The 22,585-nt window shown below is 33.1% G+C and overlaps 1 protein-coding gene across 1 annotated transcript in view; it reads right to left on the bottom strand.

The window, feature by feature from the left end:
• LOC136028231 (uncharacterized) overlaps window positions 1-17,158 on the bottom strand; it is a 129,470-nt gene extending 112,312 nt beyond the window's left edge. The window contains exon 1 of the mRNA XM_065705956.1: window positions 17,030-17,158. Within this exon, the coding sequence (XP_065562028.1) occupies window positions 17,030-17,069 (40 nt within the window). The 5' untranslated portion in view covers window positions 17,070-17,158. The remainder of the gene's footprint in view (window positions 1-17,029) is intronic.
• Between the last annotated feature and the right edge of the window lie 5,427 nt (window positions 17,159-22,585).

Below are 22,585 nucleotides of genomic sequence, written 5' to 3'. Positions count from 1 at the left end.
ATATATATATATATATATATATGTATACATATATATAAACATATATATATATATATATATATATATATATATATATATATATATATATATATATATATATATATATATATGTGGCGCTTCGCGCCACCCCAACACCTAGTTGGTGGAGGCGCTTCGCCTCCCAAGCCCCCCCCGCGCGTAAGTCGTTACGTGCCATATTAGTTACGCGTCATTGTAGTTGTGTCCCTGTGTAACACCTATGGATATATATATATATATATATATATATATATATATATATATATATATATATATATATATATATATATATATATATATATATATATATATATATATATATATATATATATATATATATATATATATATATATATATATATATATATATATATATATATATATATATATATATATATATATATATATATATATATATATATATATATATATATATATATATATATATATATATATATATATATATATATATATATATATATATATATATATATATATATATATATATATATATATATATATATATATATATATATGTTTTTAACTACGTAAAACTTGCGAATATACAACATTGGCTTTCCCATTGTCTGTGCATATACAAAGCCTTATGTACTTAGAATGACGTCATATGCAAACGCTCTTTTTACAGACAAACAAACATGCATACACACAACTCATTTTTATATAGATAGATAGATAGATAGATAGATACAATACAAATTAACTGCGTAAAACTTGCGAATATACAACATTCTTCGCTGTCCAATTGTCGCTGCATATAAATAGATTGTCAGGTTTACCGACCCTCGAACATGCAATGTACAATTGTCCATGGGAAAAACAATCAGTATTAAGATGTACACCACATTTTTCTAATGATTGACCTTGAGCTTTGTTGATGGTGATTGCAAATGCTAATCGAATTGGGAATTGCAATCTTTTAAATTGAAAAGGCAGATCCGTTGGAATCATTGGAATGCAAGGAATAAGAACAGCCTCACCCTCGAAAGGTCCTGTCAAGATTGTTGCCTCTATTACGTTTTCCATTGTTTTTTTTACGGCAAGTCATTATTATTGGTACGCATCTTTTTAGTTGTGGCACGTGTGGTGGAAACCCTGGAAGATCCAGGGAATTTAAAATTCAGATGGATAATTAACCGCCTCATTGGGTTCCAAAACTGTGTCGACTGACTTGTAAAGGACTGCCTGGTAATAGCAGCGGTACGATTAGGTGAAGGCATTCCCAAATCCTGAAGAGGTTTGTTTGCCATACATACGCACAAATCTTCTATAATAACTAAAGTGTAGTTATAAATTTCTAATGTTAAATCAAAAGTCATATCTGACATCTTTAACCGTTTTCGATGGAGTATATCTTCGGATATTTTCGATTTATATTTTTCCCATAGCTCTATAGGAGCTGAAGGAGAGCAAGTTGTTAGTATGATTCCAAACAATGCACGAATTTGACATGGAGTTGACGTTTCGCACGCGTCATTGATGCAGTTATCCCAGTGTTGGTCATTCTCCAATAAATTCAGAGCTTGGCATGCACTACGGTAAGTGTCATGTATAGTACCGTTTACAGTTCTCAAATACTCAAATAGACGTCGGACCGGATTCATTCAGCAAAAGCAGGCGTAGAAAGAAGCATTCATGTTGATTGGGGTGAACGGTGTAGAGTCTTCCTATCGTGGTATCTTTGAAGATGGTAGGTTGGCTGTCGACTGACTTACCCTGTTTTGACGTTCAAATACTTTATTTTTATTATTCCACGTGTAATACGAAGGCACTTCAGTATACAGCAGTTTTTTTGCAAAAGAATCATTTTTGCATAGCGAAAAGAAAGCAGTTAACGTTGTATCCGGTGGATTCAGGGCTCTTTGTTGCACGTTGGATTCCGAAAAATAAACACGTTGACATTTCTGTAAATGTACCGCTAAGTGAACAACAGCTGGACTACGTTCATGTACCAGAAATGAAAGACTTCGCCAAACAGCTTCATTACTGCTTATGTATCTTCCAGCCTGATATTTTACGATTTCGTCGATATCACTGATTTTGGACTACAAGCCAAAAACTGCCATGTCACTGCTTTTGTTGATGTATTTACGTATGTGTTTGATTGCATTTACGGAGTTACAGTATTCAACGTTTATGTGTGCATTAAATGTTTTTGATAATAAAGGGGAATATGGAACAACCCACTGGTTATCTACATCGATGGTGGTACCGTTACGCTTCTTTATTATTGCTGTTTTACCGCCATCTTCAATAGATTTTCTTCTATATTGCGAGTAACCATCATCGCCAGTAATTGTGTTGGGTACTAAAAGTCGAGGATACTGCTTTGTGCACCTTCCTTTGGCCATGTATGGTGATTTTTCGTTCAGTGCTCCGCAAGGTCAATGTATCATATTTTTTACCACAATACCATATAAGCCCTTACCGACATTTTCATCAGATATTTCAGCGGGAATCACATCATCAATTTCATTAGAAGTAATTTTATAATGTAGCCAGATTAGTATATGTGCGTGTGGCAATCCTCGTTTTTGCCATTCCACTGACTACATCCAGCATCGCACTAACCCAAACACTTCAAGTTTTACTATGTAGTTTATCAGTGATTTCAACTTTTGCCGGAAGACACAGGCCGTAATGTCATGTCTATGAACCGCTGATTGTCCTTGAAGTAAAAGCTGCTGTATCTCGTCCCAAGATTGATTACATGTAAAAGTAATAAATAAATCTGGACGACCATAGAGACGAACATACGCAATAGCATTTTGAGTATGACATCATCCAACAGCTGCTATTATAGAATTTTTCATTCTTCTTTGACATGTGTGTTTTTATTAGGTATATAAGGGGTTTGTTCCCTTGTCAATACCTTGCTCTTTACAGTAAGGTTTTGAATGTTATCCCAAATCCTTAAGAATGACCCTTGAATCACAAAGGCCGTAGAATAAATTGTTGAAATTACAAAAAATACCTTAGCGAAAACAGCAAGGTATTGCGGAGGAGACAAACCGCGTTATATACGTAATTAAATAAAAAAAAAGTTTTTTTTAATGAAAGTAAGGAGCAACATTAAAACTTAAAACGAAGAGAAATTACTCCGTATATGAAAGGGGCTTTTCCTCCTCAACGCCCCGCTCTTTACGCGAAAGTTTGACTCTTACTCTTAACTCTATTTTTAAAACAGTAAGAGACTTTAGCGTAAAGAGCGGGGCGTTGAGGGGGAAAAGCCCCTTTCATATACGGAGTAATTTCTGTTTGTTTTAATTTTGATATTGCTCCTTACTTTCATTTAAAAAAAACTTGTTTTTTTATTTAATTTCTGGGCGTTTTTGAATTAATGCATGTTTTGATCTTGGCTCTCCGCACATAAATAATTAAAATGAAATTTAGATATTAATTAATTGCAATTAATCGGAAGATTTTGAGAAAAAAGGAGCGAGGGAGGAGGTCTAGTTGCCCTCCAAGTTTTTGATTACTTAAAAAAGCAATTAGAGCTTTTAAATTTTAACAAACGTTTTCATTGGTAAAAAAATACGTAACTTACGAATTAACTTACGTAACGACCTTCTATATTCGTATGTTTTTATTGCGTATATGAGGGGGTTCAACCCTCGTCGATACCTCGCTCTTTACACTAAAGCTTAGATTTTGTCCCAATTCCTTAAGTATGTACACTTATGTAAGTTGATTTTTGAGGTACGTATGTTTATTACTAACAAAAAGGTTCGTGAAAGAAAATAAAATCCAGTTGCATTTTTAAGTAAGCAGAAATTGAAGGGCAACTAGGCTTCCTCCCCCACGTCCATTTTCTTATCAAAATCATCCGATCAAAGCTATAAGAAAGCCATTTAGCAAAAAAAATATTAATACAAATTTTTTTTTAATTATTCATGTGCGGCGAGCCAGAATCTAAGCATGCATTAATTCAAAAACGTTCAGAAATTAAATAAAACAACAAGTTTCTTTTAACTGAAAGCAAGGAGTGACATTAAAACTTAAAACGAACAGAAATTATTCGAATATGAAAAGGATTGTCCCCTCCACGACGCTTCGCTCTTTACGCTAAAGTTTTTTATTGTTTTAAAAAGTAGAATTGTGACAGAGTCAAACTCTAGCGTAAAGAACGGGGCGGTGCAGAGGGGAAAACCCCTTTCATATTCGAATAATTTCTGTTTGTTTTCAGTTTTAATGTCGCTCCTTACTTGCAATTAAAAAAAAACTCTTTTTTTAATTTGATTTTCATTGAGATTCAACGACTCTTTGGTAGTGTTTCCTTTTTTTTAAAATGAGGCAAATTTTCTCAGGCTCATAACTTTTGGTGGGTAAGAAAAAATTTGATAAGACTTACATATTTAAAATCAATATAAAAATTGTTACCACGAACGGTTTGAAACATAACTATATTTTTGACTGTTTGGAATTAAAAAGTTGAGAAATTCTGAAATAATATTGTAGGTGTATTCTGTTTCCAGGATTAACTCAAATTTCCTTTAATTTTTACGTTTTTCTACACTTTATTAGTCAATGTTAAAAAAAAATCGATGCCATTCCACTGGTTTAAACTGAAAATTCAGAGACCCGTGTGTAACGGCTAGATAAAATAAAAAAATGAATTATTTGCCTTCTTTCAGTCCATGTTTTTTAAGTGATTCCTCAGACCTTTCAAGTAGCACTACTTAAGTTACACTGTTTTATTATAGTAATACTATTAGTTATGTTTTATAGTAGCATACTATTTTAAAAGCAGTATAGCAGTATACTCACAACTCAACTTTTTAAAAAAATAGAAAACTTTAGTGAAAAGAATGGGGCATTGAGGAGGGGAGAGGGTTTTATATCTGGAATAATCTCTGTTCGTTTTAAGTTTTGATATCTCTCCTTACTTTCAGTTAAAAAACTTGTTTTATTTAAGGAAGGAGTTGCATGGGAAGATTTCTCCAAGGAGGATTTTTTCAGTTGACAGGAATTTTTCCTGCTGGAGAAAGGTAAATTTTCTGGCGTAATTTAAAAAACGATCAGATTTTAAATAAAAAAAATAAGTTTTTTTCAAATAAAAATAAGCGGCAAACTTTAAACTCGAAATGAACAAAATCATTACGTTTTGAAGGGGGCAGACCATTCTTAATACTTTGCTGTTTACGCTAAAGTTTCCCTTTTTATAAATTTCTGATATAAACAAAACACAAAAAATGATAATAAAATGAAATCTAATCACACTTAAATAAAATATAATCATGTAATAATACAAAAAGCAAGCCATGATGTCAGTTGCAGCCTGTTTGTAAAGTGCATACTGAATTAATCCTCTCAATGGGACTTAAGCAAAATGAAACAAGGCCATCAAATTCACTTACTATCGTTTGGTATGTTTTCTAACCATTTATATTTGTCTGTTTGGCAAAACTACTAATGCAGCAAAAAAGGAACCAAAGAAGCGCCAAAAACTTCAATCAACTTCAAATAGAAGGGGTTATTTTAAGAAACTTTGGGAAGGAACATTCGATTAAATTTGTAGCTAAACCCCTCTCACTGCGGCGTAATAATAATTATTTGAGAACAAACAATCCTTCTATAGAGCTTCTGAAAAACCTTCTGACAAGTGGAATGAAGTTGCCTGTTTTCCATTCTTTGCCCTATTAATTTCCTTATTTTCTAATTAATTTTTAATTCTCTTCGTTCTAAGCCAAAATTAAATTTTTTTATTTTTTTTTGTAATTTTTTTTGGAGTCTTGCAAGGTTCTTGTGCAGTCTTTTGTCAATTTGAGTCGAAATTAATTGTAACAAATGAACTCCAAAATAACGAATGAGACGAAAATTGAAAATGACACATTTTGTTGTTGTTGAGTTTTTCATTTCTGGAGAATTTTCGTGCAGGTTTCAAATTTATGTAAATTAAATAACTATATTTCAGACTGTTAGCCTCAAATAGTTTTTATGATACTGCATCGAAAGACTTTTGTTATAGACAAATAATTATATTAAAACGCGGCAAACAAATTCTAGAAACTTGACCCTTTAAATTTGTTGTTTTTTCCATATTATTTTTTGTTCTTCATTTTTTTCGTACAACATTGACTAAACGAACCAGCAAACAAAATGCAAACTAATTCTGTTTTTTCCACAAAAATCGTTGGTGGGGGGAACACAAATCTTTTGAAAAGATGGAAAACATCTCCTGGTTTTCTTCCAAGATGTAAAAGACTCTTCGAAGAACAGCAGGTTTTAATTAGGCCATAACAAAACGAGTTTTCCCATTGAAAAGCTGAAATCAAGAATTTCTTTTTTAGCTGCGAATGCTAAATCTCCTTAAAAGCCTCAGAGGGAATATGATTTATTACATATCGGATTTCAATCTAGCTTTATAGAGAAAGGATTTTGTATCCAGGTTTGCCAACAATCCAACCCTTTCAATCCGAAAATTTTTAAATACAATAAAAGTCCATATGGATATTACGCGCTATGCTATCTGTTGAGAATTAAAAACAAAAACAAAAAACCCCGAAATATCAGTGACGGGACGATGAATTAGGGTCGGGAACCGGTATGGTTTTTCAAACGATCGTGGTTGAGTGGAAAATAAAATAAGTTTTCCCGATCATTCAAATGATTTAATTGTGCTTTCTTTTAATCTTTGTAAAGAAAAACTGACATTTTTAAAATCAGTAAACATCAAAAGGTATATAGTAAACTTCAAAATTAGCGTAAATAAGGTAGAATAAAATGACTTATTCATGTCGAGGGTTCAAATATACATAAATGTATTTGATTGCAAATCTACTAAATACCCTGGTCAAAGTTTATATTCATAGCGTATTGTTAACAGTGCATACATTAATGATTTGGTCCATATCTAGATATACATAGGTACACACTATTATACATAACATATAAATATGTGTCATTATGCTTACCTGTAACGTAGCAATTTGCAGAGCCTGAATTATGAGGTACTGAGGAAAACAAGTTGGTATGAAATTGAGACGTAAAATCGAGCTACTGAAAACTAATTTTCATTTGTGTAGATGACTCAGTTTCAAGCATATTTCGACTGCGTCCTATTCCAAGCTTTCTAAGTGAAAGCCCATCTTCAAGCTAAAGGGCTGAACAGTCGACAAACATCCAAGGTTCTAATAGTTTTATGTATAGTTTTAAAATAGATTAAATCATTTTAAAAACTGAGAAACAAGGTATACCGAGACTTAAGGAATGGGGCAAAAAAAAAATCAGTATAATATTAAAAATCAATATGGTTATTACAGACAATGCCGCATATTGCCTTGGAACTAATATATAGCTAAATATCTTTCAATACGAATCCATCTTATTTCAAAAGTCCAATATTCGTAGTATACAGTAGTGGTCGTAAGTAGCCTATATCTAAATATATATTAATGATAGGACGATGAATGAGGATCGCGAACCAGAATGGTAATAATCGTGTTTTTCGAAGGACCAGAATTGATTAGGGAACTGAGCAAATTTTCCCTATTCTTGAAATGACTTCACCGTACTATTCTGTTTTGCGTAAGAAATCCACCCCCCCCCCCAAAAAAAAAAATACTAGCATTTTTTAAAATTTATGAACGTTCTTTATTCAAATTATGAGATCAATTCTTTAATCATCCCTTCCCGCCTATCCTCATACTTCAACAATTACAATCTGCAAGCAGCGTAAATACATCAAACTGTTCGTGGTAACGAACTGTAGTAAGGAGCGACCCGGCTCAATAGTAACCGAAACTCTAAAAAATGGAATTTTGATACCAATAGTTACATCAAAAGAATCCCATTTTTATACTGATTTTAGATATATAATTTTCATCAAGATCAGTTATACACATCAAAAGTTACGAGCCTGAGAAAATTTGCCTCATTTTAGAAAATAGGGGGAAACATCCCCTAAAAGTCATACATTCTTAACAATCAGATCTTAACAAATCTTAACATCATACAAACATACAATCATACAATCATATTCAGCGTATCAGAGAACCTTGTTGTAGAAGTTTCAAGCTCCTATATACAAATTCGTGGAATTTCGTATTTTTTGACAGAAGACAGATCACGAATGCGTGTTTATTTGTTTGTTTGTTTTTTGTTTTTTTTCCCCAGGGGTGATCGTATCGACTGAGTGGTCCTAGAATGTCGCGAAAGGTTTCATTCTAACGGAAATTAAAAGTTCTAGTGCCCTTTTTAGGTGACCAAAAAAATTGGAGGGCACCTAGGCCCCCTCCCACGCTCATTTTTCCCAAAAGTCATCGGATAAAAATTCTGAGATTGCCATTTTATTCACCATAGTCGAAAAACCATTATAACTATGTCTTTAGGTTCGACTTACTCCCCCGCAGTCCCAGTGGTAGGGGCTCCAAGTTACAAACTTTGACCTGTGTTTCAAACAGTTCGTGGTAACGAACTGTAGTAAGGAGCGACCCGGCTCAATAGTAACCAAAACTCTAAAAAATTGAATTTTGATATCAATAGCTACATCAAAAGAATCGCATTTTAATGCTGATTTTAAATATATAAGTTTTATCAAGTTTAGTCTTACCCATCAAAAGTTAAGAGCCTGAGAAAATTTGCCCTATTTAGGAAAATAGGGGGAAATACCCCCTAAAAGTCGTAGGATCTTAGCAAAAATGACACCATAAGATTCAGCGTATCAGAGAACCCTACTGTAGAAGTTTCAAGCTCCTATCTACAAAAATGTGGAATTTTGTATTTTTTGCCAGAAGACAAATCACGGGTGCGTGTTTATTTGTTTGTTTTTTTGTTTTTTTTTTTTTCCCAGGGGTCATCGTATCGACCAAGTGGTCCTAGAATGTCGCAAGAGGGCTCATTCTAACGGAAATGAAAAGTTCTAGTGCCCTTTTTAAGTGACCAAAAAAATTGGAGGGCATCTAGGCCCCCTACCACGCTCATTTTTTTCCCAAAGTCAAAGGATCAAAATTTTGAGATAGCCATTTTGTTCGGCATAGTCGAAAACCATAATAACTATGTCTTTGGGGATGACTTACTCCCCCACAATCCCTGGGGGAGGGGCTGCAAGTTACAAACTTTGACCAGTGTTTACATATAGTAATGGTTATTGGGAAGTGTACAGACGTTTTCAGGGGGATTTTATTTTGTTTGGGGGTGGGGTTGAGGAGAGGGGGCTATGTTGGAGGATCTTTCCTTGGAGGAATCTGTCATGGGGGAACAGAAATTCAATGAAAAGGGCGCAGGATTCTCTAGCATTACTATAAAAAAACAATGAAAAATAAACATGAAAACGTTTTTACAAATGAAAGGAAGAAGCAGCATTGAAACTTAAAACGAACAGAGATTATTACGCATATGAGGGGTTCTAAAAATACTTTAGCATAAAGAGCGAGGTATTTAGGAGGAGATAAATACCTCGCTCTTTATGCTAAAGTATTTTTAGTAATTTCAACTATTTATTCTACGGCCTTTCTGATTCAGGGGTCATTCTTAAAGAATTGGGACAAAACTTACGATTTAATGTAGAGAACGAGGTATTAATGAGGGTACAAACCCCCTCATATACATAATAATAATTAAAGAATATAAAAGTTTGTTACGTAAGTTAATTCTAAAGTTACGTATATTTTTTGCTAATAAAAAAATCGTTAAAATTAAAATTAGTAGTTGCCTTTTTCTGTAACCGAAAAATTGCATGGCAACTAGGCCTCCTTCCCCATCCCATATTTCTCAAAATCGTATGATCAAAACTAAGAGAAAGCCATTTAGCCAAAAAAGGAATTAATATGCAAATTTCATTTGAATAGTTTACGTGTGGAGAGTCAAAATCAAACATGCATTAATTCAAAAACGTTCAGAAATTACATAAAAAAAAACTAGTTTTTTTAACTGAAAGTAAGGAGCGACATTAAAACTTAAAACGAACAGAAATTACTCCGTATATGAAATAGATTGTTCCCTCCGCAATCCCTCGCTCTTTACGCTAAAGTTTGACTCTTTGCCACAATTCTGCTTTTTAAAACAATTAAAAGCTTTAGCGTAAAGAGCGAGGGATTGCGGAGGGAACAATCTATTTCATATACGGAGTAATTTCTATTCGTTTTAAGTTTTAATGTCGCTCCTTACTTTCAGTTAAAAAAACTAGTTTTTTTTATGTAATACATATAGTAATGGTTGCTTGGAAGTGTACAGGCGTTTTCAGGTGGATTTTATTGGTTTAGAGGGGAGAGTTGAGGGAGGAGGAGGGTTATGTGGGGGGATATTTCCATGGAGAAACTTCTCATGGGGAAGAGAATTTCAATGAAGGGGGCGCAGGATTTTCTAGCATTATTTGAAAAGCAATGGAAAAATAAATATGAAAAGTTTTTTTCTACTGAAAGTAAGGAGCAGCATTAAAAATTAAAACGAACAAAAATTATTACGCATATGAGGGGTTTACCTCCTCGTTATACCTCACTCTTTACGCTAACGTATTTTTAGTAATTTCAACTATTTATTCTACGGCCTTTGTGATCCAGGGGTCATTCTTAAGGAATTGGGACAAAATCTAAGCTTTAGATAAAGAGGGAGGTATCGACGAGGGTTGAACCCCCTCATATACGCAATAAAAACGTAAGAATATAGAAGACAATTACGTAAGTTAATTTGTAAGTTACGTATATTTTTTACCAATGAAAACGTTTGTAAAAAATTAAAAGTTCTAGTTGCTTTTTAAAGTAATCAAAAACTTGGAGGGCAACTAGGCCTCCTCCCTTGCTCCTTTTTTCTCAAAATCTTCCGATTAATTGCAATTAATGAATATGTAAATTTTGTTTTAATTATTTATGTTCGGATAGCCAAGATCAAAACATGCATTAATTCAAAAACGCCCAGAAATTAAATAAAAAAAAAACAAGTTTTTTAAAATGAAAGTAAGGAGCAACATTAAAACTTAAAATAAACAGAAATTACTCCGTATATGAAAGGGGCTTTTCCTCCTCAGCGCCCCGCTCTTTACACTAAAGTTTTTTACTGTTTAAAAAGTAGAGTTACGAGAATGAGTCAAACTTTAGCGTAAAGAGCAAGGCGTTGAGGAAAAGCCCCTTTCATGTACGGAGTAATTTTTGTTCATTTTAAATCTTAATGTCGCTCCTTACTTTCATTTAAAAAAACTTGTTTATTTTATTTAATATAAATAAGGAATCTTATGACGATCCATGATAATCTGATGTGGAGTCTTAGCTTAGATTTTTTATTTGAAATAAAAATATTATTACTAGTCTTAATCAAAGGATTGTTTTCCTAACTATAAAAAGCAAAAAAAAGTTATTTTTCGATAAAACATTTGGTAAGTTTGCCTTCTGGAAAACTTACCAGCGACACCTACAAGAAAATAAATTTTAAACCATATTTAAGAGTAAATTCTTGTTAGGTCCAAGTAAAAAAATAGTTTCTGACATTTTTAATTTCTAACTTGAGATACTTGAATCATCCAACACCTGCTATTATAGAATTTTTCATTCTTCTTTGACAGGATATGAAACTCAAATGTCAGGCTCATTCCAAGCAATGAGAGTCATATTTCTGGTGACTCACATTTCTAAGAAATTTGTTTTTCTTAAATGATTAGTTATAGGACCTGTTTTGACCAGAATTGCTTAGGCTGATATCTCACAAAAATAGGGAAGGAGGAGAAGGCCTAGTTACCATTCAATTTGTTTGGTTATTAATGAAGGCTACTTGAAATTTTACTTTTATTTTCGAACGTTTTATCAGTAATAAATATACGCAAATTAGGTATTAATTTATGCAGCCAACTTCTATTCGTGTATTTTTATTACGTATAACAGGGGATTTGCCCCCTCTTCAATACATTGCTCTTTACGCTAAGGCTCTAATTTTGGTCCAATTCCTTAAAAATAACCCCTGAATCACAAAGGCCGTTTAATTAGAATAATGCATTGGCTTAGGAGCATTATTGCCTACGTCGTGACGTAGGCAAATAGCTTTGTTGAAATTACTAAAAATAGTTTAGTGTAAAGAGAAAGGCATTGAATAATGGAAAACTCCTCATAGACATAATAATCTCTTTTTATTTTAATTTAAATCTTGCTCGTTACCTTCAGTTGAAAAACATTGTTTTTTTTTAATTAATTTCTCATTGTTTTTTTTTTTTAATAATGAAGGCAAATCAAGCATTCTTTGTATGGCAATTCTCATCCCCCATGAAAAATCTTTCCCTAGAAGGATCCTCCTGCGTAACCCCAGACTTCACCCCCCCCCCCCACCGAAAGAAATCGCCCTGAAAACGACTGTATACTTCCCAATAACCAATATTATATATAAACAATGGCCAAAGTTCAAAACTTGCAGCCCTTCCCAAAGGGACTGTGAGGGATTAAGTCGTCCTCAGAGACATATTTATTAAATCTTTCGACTATGCTGAATGAACTTACTATTTCAAAAATTTGATCTGGTGACTTATTCACCCTAATATTTTTTCGACACATAAAAAGGGCACTTTCACTTTTGATTTCCTTTCGGATGGGCCCTCTCACGACATTCTAGTACTACTGGGTCAATGTGATCACCCCTGGGAAAAGGAAAAAAGAACAAAACAAAACACACATAAACACGCATTCGCAATCTTTCTTCTGAAAATAACACAAAATTTTACATTTTAGCAGATAGAAGCTTGAAACCTTTGCAGTAGGGCTCTCTGATACGCTGAATCTGACAGTTTGATCAAACAGTCCTTGGTATCGAACTGTAGTAAGGAGTGACCCGGCTCAATAGTAACCAAGACCTTGGTACCGGAATTTTAACGGAAACAAAAAACGGAATTTTGATACCAATATTTAGCTCAAAAGAAACATATTTTAATGCTGATTTTAAATGTATAAATTTCAACAAGTTTAGTGTTACCCATTAAAAGTTACGAGCCTGAGAAAATATGCCTTATTTTAGAAAATAGGAGAAAACGCCCCCTAAAAGTCATAGAATCTTAGAATCTCATCTCACACCATCAGATTAAGCGTATCAGAGAACCCTTTTGTAAAAGTTTCAAACTCCTATCTATAAAAATATGGAATTTTGTATTTTTTCCAGAAAACAGATCACAGATGCGTCAGAATGGAATTGGGTCAGCGGGGGGGGGTGGTATTTGGAAGGATCTTTCCATTTAGAAATTTATCATGAGGGAATATAATATCCCTGAAGGGGGTGCAGGATTTTCTAGCATTATTAAAAAAAAAACAATGAGAAAAGAAATAAATAAAAAAATTTCATCCGGAAGTAATGAGTAACATCAAAACTTAAAACGAAAACAAGATATTATGTATATAACGCGGTTTGTCTCTTCCACTATACCTTGCTCTTTTCACTAAGGTATTTCTTTTTTAATTTCAACTACTTATTCTACGGCCTTTGTGATTCAAGAGTCATTCATAAGGATTTGGGATAAAATTAAAGCCTTGCTGTAAAGAGCAAGGTATTGACGAGGGAGCAAAACCCCTCATATACATAACAAAAACACACAAATATGGAAGCTCGTTATGTTAGTTGATTTCTGAGGTACGTATGTTTACTACTAACAAAAACGTTCGTACAAGAAAATAAAAAAATTAGTTGCATTTTTAAGTAGCCAAAAATTGAAGGGCAACTAGGCTTCCTCCCCCACCCCCATTTTCTTATCAAAATCATCCGATCAAAGCCATGAGAAAGCCATTTAGCAAAAATAATATTAATACACAAATTTTGTTTTAATAATTCATGTGCGGTGAGCCAGAATCTAAGTATGCGTTAATTCAAAAACGTTCAAAAATTAAATAAAACAACAAGTTTCTTTTAACTGAAAGTAAGGAGAAACAATAAAACTTAAAACAAACAGAAATTATTTGAATATGAAACGGATTGTCCTCTCCACAACGCTTCGCTCTTTATGCTAAAGTTTTTTATTGTTTTAAAAAGTAGAGTTGTGACAGAGTCAAACTTTAGCGTAAAGAGCGGGGCGTTGCGGAGGGACAAACCCTTCCATATTTGAATAATTTCTGTTCGTTTTCAGTTTTAATGGCGCTCCTTGCTTGCAGTTAAAGAAAAACCTCTTTTTTTAATTTAATTTTCATTAAGATTCAACGACTCTTCGGTAGTGTTTCCTTTTTTTTGAAAATGAGGCAAATTTTCTCAGGCTCATAACTTTTGGTGCGTAAGACAAAATTTGATAAAAAATTTACATATTTAAAATCCAGCATAAAAATTGTTACCACGAACGGTTTGAAACATAATTATATTTTTGACTGTTTGGAAATAAAAAGCTGAGAAATTTTGAAGTAATATTGTTGATGTATTCTGTTTCCAGGGTTAACTAAAATTTCCTTTCATTTTTACTTTTTTCTACACTTTATTAGTCAATGTTAGAAAAAAATCGATGCCATTCCACTGGTTTAAACTGAAAATTCAGAGACCCGTGTGTAACGGCTAGATAAAATAACAAAATGAATTATTTGCCTTCTTTCAATCCATGTTTTTTAAGTGATTCCTAGGACCTTTCAAGGAGCGCTACTTAAGTTACACTGTTTTATTATAGTAATACTATAGGTTATGTTTTATAGTAGCATACTATTTTATACGCAGTATAGCAGTATACTCACAACTCAACTTTTTAAAAAAATAGAAAACTTTAGTGAAAAGAATGGGGTATTGAGGAAGGGAGAGGGTTTTATATCTGGAATAATTTCTCTTTGTTATAAGTTACAATGTATCTCCTTAATTTCCGTTAAAAAACTTGTTTCCTTTAAGGAAGGAGTTGCATGGGAATATTTCTCCAAGGAGAATTTTTTCGGTTGACGGAAATTTTTCATGCTGGAGGAAGATAAATTTTCCGGCATAATTTAAAAAACGATCACATATTAAATAAAAAATAAGTTTTTTCAACTCAAAATAAGCGGTAAACTTTTAACTCGAAATTAAAAAAATATTACGTATATGAAGGGGACTGACCATTCTTAATATCTTGCTGTTTACGCTAAAGTTTCCCTTTTTATAATTTTCTGATGCATACAAAACACAAAAAATGATAATAAAATAAATTCTAATCACACTTAAATAAAATATAATCATGTAATAATACAAAACGCAAGCAGTGATGTCAGTTGCAGTCTATTCGTAAACTGCACACTGAATTAATCTTCTGAATGGGACTTAAGCAAAATGAAACAAGGCCATCAAATTCACTTACAATCGTTTGGTATGTTTTCTAACCATTTATATTTGTCTGTTTGGCAAAACTGCTAATTATCCGTCACAATAGGTCAAAGGTTTGTCGAGGATTGTTTTTCGAGGGAGGGGGGGGTACAGAAAAACCATACGTTTTGGCGAGTCGGACAAAAAGTTCAGATGACGGGTTAAAGGGCTTTACATTTGATTTTTATAACTGGGAAGAGCATAAAAAAGCATCAAGCAGTCCGTTTAGTTAAGAAAAACGAATTTTCCATGTGTGACTCTTTTCTTCAAGTTCATTTAACGGCAAACAAGATTGCAACCAGCAAGAAGTGTGTTCATTCCGTATGTTCAATTAATTTAAAGAGCTTTTTCCACAAAATAAGTTTTTCGAAAAAAAAAGTAAAAATGAAACCCAGAACATACATAAATGTATAATAAAACGGATGATTTTGATTTTGAAGTTATATTTCCATTCTCTGAAAGTAATATACACTCAAATATCACATATTCAGAATTTTACGCACAGTTACTTAGATATGCAAGGATATGTAGTAACTATATTGATTTTAAAAATAAATTTAAAATTTTATGAAAAAAAATGATTTTAAGAGGGTTTTCTGCAAATACATTAACTTGGCAATTTAAAAAAAATTAGTTTTCATTATAAACAAACTTTTAAATAAATATCGAAAGAATTATCTTGAAATGCTTAGCGAAATTTTTGGTCGATTTTGATTTTCTCTGTTACTGAGTTTGGCGTGTCCCTAATTTTTGACAGCGGATTTCTGGAGGATTTTGCCTATATATTGTAATTTCAAATGGTCTTATTTTACATTCATTTCCCTGATTTTTATCTAAGTCACAATTACATCAATAGAGAAAATTTGATATAGTGAAAAATTTTTAATAATTGTTTAGTATTAATATAGATTGTGAATTCCTAACGAGGGCCAGAACCAAGGTATGATAAGCTTGTTTTGGTGTTACTTGGTTATTCTACATTTTTTTTCAAAGGCATATATTCTGGGGGTGATTCCTAGAATGGGGATACCATAGGGAATTTATTGTAGGCAAGCCACTGGCCTGGGTAGGGAATTTAAAGTGCTGGAACCCTATATGAGAGTGTGTATTCTCCTGATGAGCCGTTGTGTTGGGTTGTTGCCTCTGAATTATTTGTGTTTTTTTTTACTGTGTTTAATATTTGGTAAATGACGACTTATACTTACTTACGACACGACTGCCTATCCATGGATTATTCTCTATATTAATTACTAATGTAGGAAAACAGTTTTCATTTTTTCCTTCTGTCTTCCTTTTCTTTTTTTATGTGTTTGTGCTGTTGCATTGGTGATATCTTTTTTCATTATAAATTTCGATAAATGATCAAGTCAAACTAAAAACGAGAAGAAATTAAAATGAGTAGGGCCCAAAACCCCCTATAACTTCCTAATGCTAGAACATAATTTACACTCCACTAAAACAAAAATTCAAATGTATATTATGGTCAGTTTAATAAACATATGTTGATTTTTATTCCTTAAAATGTTTATCATATTTGACTTCTTACAGTTAAAAGTGAGACCATTGATTTTTTTTTTTTTTTTCAGTAGAATTTCAGTAAAATCAAATTTTCTTCTATTTTGTATAGATATTTAAAACTTAAATGAGACCACTAAAGAGGGGAACACAAAACACAAAAATTAGCGAAACATCATTAATCTAAAATTCTTCTGTTTTTGCTGTAGCATACTTCCTTAAGGAGAAACACAGTTGTGAAACTTTATCCGCTCCTCCCAAAAAAAAAACTTACCAGTCAAAGCAAAAACAATCATTGCAATCCCAAATTTCATTTTTAAAATCCTTGTATTTTGCAAATTTATAAGTCAATTGTTACAAAAGCAAGAACTGAACAAAATCTAATCTTCTAACGAGAATTCTCTTCCATGGGAGAGCTTTTTGCGCAATTCTCTTTGCAAAATGTACAATACAGGATTCCAGCGACGCTTTAAAATGCCATATTGGTCGAGTCACGTGCATTAAATAAGTAGTCATTTGCATTTGAAGACCATTTTGTAATTTGGTCTTGATATTACCAAACAGCGTAAATTGTCTTTCAGCAGCTGCCGACAAGTCAGCATGCCACATAATATCATTATAAAACCCCAAAAATCCTTGTGTTTTTCCCCCTTGGCATCTTTACTTTTTCTTAAGGCAGACCAAAAAACTGACGAATTCACTTCTGCAGTGGTAACGCAAATAATTGTCAAAAATGGAATTCCAGAGTTCGTGAAGATCGCTTCGGACCTTTTTCTTGTCAAAATTTGGTTTTCCTAATCAAGTGGGAAAACTGACTAGGTAGAAACTATGCTATCGTTCTCTCCACCAATTCATGGATCATGTCGTTGATCATCCACCAATCCATGGATCATGTCGTTGATCATCCACCAATTCGTAGATCAAGTCGTTGTCCACCAATTCAATTTCAATCCAATTCTCCACAACAATTTCAGGATCTAAAAACGACAGTGCGTTCAAGGTTTCGTCTTTGTTGTCAGTTTTACTTCTGATTCGGCAATATGTTAATACTTCTGCTGCTAGTAGCAGTACTGCTATTCAGTATTATTATTAGTAACATCAATACTACTGCTGTTACTGCTATTACAACTATGCCTAAAGGTACTAAGGTGAAATTTTCGGACATATAGAAACTGTATGGAACTAACTCAAAACACACTATGCCCACAAAAGTTGTGAAGTGTACGAATTGTTAATGGTCCAGAAACTGTTGATGGTATTATGCTGAAACTTTCAGCGTGTGTTGAATAGGATGTTGAAGAGACCCAAAGGTGCTATGCGCATACTGCTACTAGTACTGCTATTACTATTGTTATTGCACAAGCTAAGGGTATTAATATGAAGCTTTTAAGGAATATTTAGGGGGATTTTGAGCTAAAAAAAAAAAAAAATATGAGAATGTGGGCTTTCAAAAATGTGACAAAGCAATATCAGAAGAGCCAGTGGCACCATTTCGGAAAACCTTAAAGGGTGGGGGATGGGAAACATCAATTTTGGGCCTCCATCTAGCCTTAAAAATTTTAAAGTTTTGAAAATGCCTTTAGATACCGTAATACCTTTGGGGTTGGAGCTTTGTAACTTATTTAGGGACCAAAAACAGTGCCAAAATGGAAGATTTACTGTACAAATCAGAAACTTACGTACAGTTACTTCAGCAATGGATATCTTCTTTGCTTCATTTGTAAGAAGTCGTCGAGAAGCTTCTCATAATCGAGCTACTTCACTGCAGCTTTCTCAGAGAATATAAACAACAAATACAAAAGTCGCTCGTTTTCCATCATCGTCCGGAGGTAGTCCTTTACAAACGTCAACACAGAGAAGAAACGTTCATTTGAGCAGGTTGTGAGCGGGAATGTGAGAACTACCCTAGTGAACTGAAGAAGCTCAGAATAACCTTCTTTCAATCCCCCCAGGCTTTCGAAGACATCCAACGCGTTTGTCGGTTTCTGTGGAAGCTGCGACACAAATAACTTCGAAGACCAACTGTTTCTACGAAATTCCCTTGATTGGCACCAGATTCCCCTTCATCATGGCCACGAAACGCAAGACATTTTCGTCCAAGTAATCTTGTAGTTTTACTAAAGCTGTTACGTACTGTCTATTCTCTAGTATTTCCTTTTCGCGGTCTTTGGAGAGGCATGACGCAAGAGATTCGGCCGCCTCCATCTCAATAGCTCTGAACTGAGTCAGAGAAATGGTACATGCTTTGTGTCGGTTGCTGTTTTCGTGCTGCCGTATCAGTTCAGAAATGTCTTTCCACTTTCTAAATCCTACGTCAATAAATGCTCTAGCTCCATACCTCTCGTCTGGTCTAAGCGAGGATCCACTGTAATGTTGGAAATTGAAACAGAACACCAAGTCCTGTTCTATTGAATATTCGATCCATGGGTATGCCAAGAAATAGGAGCTGTTAAATTTTCGTTTGCGATTCCCAACGGTAGGGTGGGATAGTCAGTCAAAACTGGCTGACAAGGGTTTTCATACGGGTTTATGGACAAAGCGGTATTGATCGTTCTGGAAGCCATTTCATCCATTTCTGGTTCACACAGATTTATCAACTCAGAAATTTTTCTCACTTCCAGGGTCTGCTCGTTTGTCGGTAAAACTTTATATATATATATATATATATATATATATATATATATATATATATATATATATATATATATATATATATATATATATCAAATAATAAAAGATATTTAGATGATATTTTGGTCTTAAATTGTAAGGATTTCATTGATATTTCTAAAAATATACATCCATCAGAGCTTATTCTTGAGCCTAGTCATGGCGCTGGTCATGAAGATCATTTCTTAGATTTAAATATTAATATTTGTGATAATAATAAATTAAGTTTTAAAATGTATAATAAAACGGATGATTTTGATTTCGAAGTGATTAGTTTCCCATTCCCTGAAAGTAATATACACTCAAATATCACATATTCAGCGTTTTTCTCACAGTTATTTCGTTATGCAAGGATTTGTAGTAATTATATTGATTTTAAAAATAGATGTAAAATCTTAAGCCAAAAATTGATATCAAGAGGTTTTTCTGCAAATAAATTAACTTGGCAATTTAAAAAATTTAGTTTTCATTATAACGAACTTTTAAATAAATATCAAAAGAATTATCTAGAAATACTTAAAGAAATTTTTAACTAATTTCGGAGGTTCGAGAAATGTTGTCACAGCGCCATTTATTTTGAATTGTGTTTCTAATTGAGCGGATTTTCTAAAAAATTAGCCACATGGTAAAGATGAATTATATAATTGTTTAGTTCATTCAGGTTTTTTGCAATGTGTTAATATTTGTGATTTGGTAAAATTTATAATATTTAGTTTACCTATTGTTGCTAAAAGGAGGGATATATTAACAGGATAAGCTTGTTTTTGGTTTTACTTGGTTGTTTTACATTTGCTGTTTTTTTTTCATAGGCATGTATTTTGGGGGTGATACCTGACGCGGGGATGCCATGGATATTCTGTGGTAGCCACAACACTGTGCTGGGTAGAAAATTTAGAGTGGCGAAACCCTATATAGGCCAGTGTATTCTCCTGATGAGCCCTTATGTTGGGTATTGCCTCTGAATTATTTGTCTATATTGTTTTTTCTATTGTTTGGTAAATGACGACTTATACTTATTGACGACATGACTGCCTGTCCATGGATTATTCTTTATGGTTGATTGTGTGTGGCTATGCTGTTTGACCTATGTGATTGTATGGATGAGTAGGGTTAAGGCCTCATTCAAGTGCTGGTCTATATTAATCACTAATTTAGGAAACCAGTCTTCCTTTTCTCCTTCTGTCTTTTTTTTTTTTTTTTTTTTTTTTTTTTTTTTTTTTTTTTTTTTTTTTTTTTTTTTTTTTTTTTTTTTTTTTTTTTTTTTGTGTTTGTGCTGTACCATTGGTGATTTCTCTTTTCATTATAGTACATATATTTTTAGTCAAAATTGTAAAAGATTATAATTATAATAGTATGTTATTAGATTCTACTTACAATTTGGGTTGGGTATAAACAAGTTCATTGGAATAGATTTTGATGGATATAGCACCTTCTGTAAATATTTTCTTTTCCGTTGTACCATGTCTTATAGTGTTTAACTATGAAAATCAGGAGCTAAATTTTTTAACGAAAAAAGATTTTCATAGTCAGTTATGCAAATTTGGTAGTAGTGGACGCCAAATTTAAAAGGAAACACCTTGGCGACAAATCAGCAAAAAATTAGCTAAAACCAAATCAGCAAAAAAACAAATATATATATATATATATATATATATATATATATATATATATATATATATATATATATATATATATATATATATATATATATATATATATATTTATATATATATAAATATATATATATATATATATATATATATATATATATATATATATATATATATATATATATATATATATATATATATATATATAGTTGTCTGTCTGTGTGTCTGTGGATCAGGTGACGTCATGTTTCTGTGTCCACTGACGTCATGAAATTAGTTGTCGTCATTTTTGCTTTGACGGTGACGTCATTCAAGATATTTAAGACATATGTTCACGTAGAAATCTATTAATGTTTAAGTTTACAATGACTGATGAACTTACCATGGCAAAAGCCGATGAAGATGCTCAAAGAGTCTATGCCAAAAAACTTGCTGCTGATAGAGAAAGTCAGAAAAGAAAGCGTGCCGAGGAATCAAAAGAACAGCAAGGAAACAGGCTTGAGGCTAAAGAACACAAAACCGCGCAGTTAGATGAAGATCCACCTGGACAGCGAGAGTCAAAACATATCAAAACTGAAAATGATAGCGATGATGATTGGGTTTGGGATTTTGACTTGGATAAGGTCATCAATGCCTACCAGATTTTAGTTAAAAAAACAAAGGTTCGGCGATATGTATTTCATAGTGAAGCTGAAAAATAAAGAAGAAAAAGAAAACTGAAAAAAGAAAAAATGTAAAAAACTAAAAAATACTAAAAAGAAAAACACTCAAAGAGAAATTACAGACCGGGACACAAATGACGACCGGGACAGAGGGAATATAAATAACGACCGGGACACTCAAAGAGAAATTACAGACTGGGATACCGGGACACAAATGACGACCGGGACACGGAATATAAATGACGACCAGGACACAGGTATTTAAGAATATCGTTCAATGAAGAGGTTTGGCGAATTTTTTCATTTCCGATACATGAACGTAGTCCAGCTGTTGTTCACTTAGCGGTACATTTACAGAATGGTCAACGTGTTTATTTCTCGGAAACCAACGTGCAACAAAGAGCCCTGAATCCACCGGATACAAAATTAACAGCTTTTTTTTCGCTTTGCAAAAATGATTCTTTTGCAAAAAAACTGCTGTATACTGAAGTGCCTTCGTATTACACGTGGAATACTAAAAATAAAGTATTTGAACGTCGAAAACAGGGTAAGTCAGTCGACGGCCAACCTACCATCTTCAAAGATACCACGATAGGAAGACTCTACACCGGTCACCCCAATCAACATGAATGCTTCTTTCTACGCCTGCTTTTGGTGAATGTACCCGGTCCGACATCCTTTGAGTATTTGAGAACTGTAAACGGTACTATACATGACACTTACCGTAGTGCATGCCAAGCTCTGAATTTATTGGAGAATGACCAACACTGGGATAATTGCATCAATGACGCGTGCAAAACGTCAACCCCAAGTGAAATTCGTGCATTGTTTGGCATCATTTTAACAACTTGCTCTCCATCAGCTCCTACAGAGTTATGGGGAAAATAT

Source organism: Artemia franciscana, chromosome 6, assembly GCF_032884065.1.
Source record: "Artemia franciscana chromosome 6, ASM3288406v1, whole genome shotgun sequence".
NCBI lineage: Eukaryota > Metazoa > Arthropoda > Branchiopoda > Anostraca > Artemiidae > Artemia > Artemia franciscana.
This window is presented reverse-complemented; position numbering and strand designations above follow the sequence as displayed.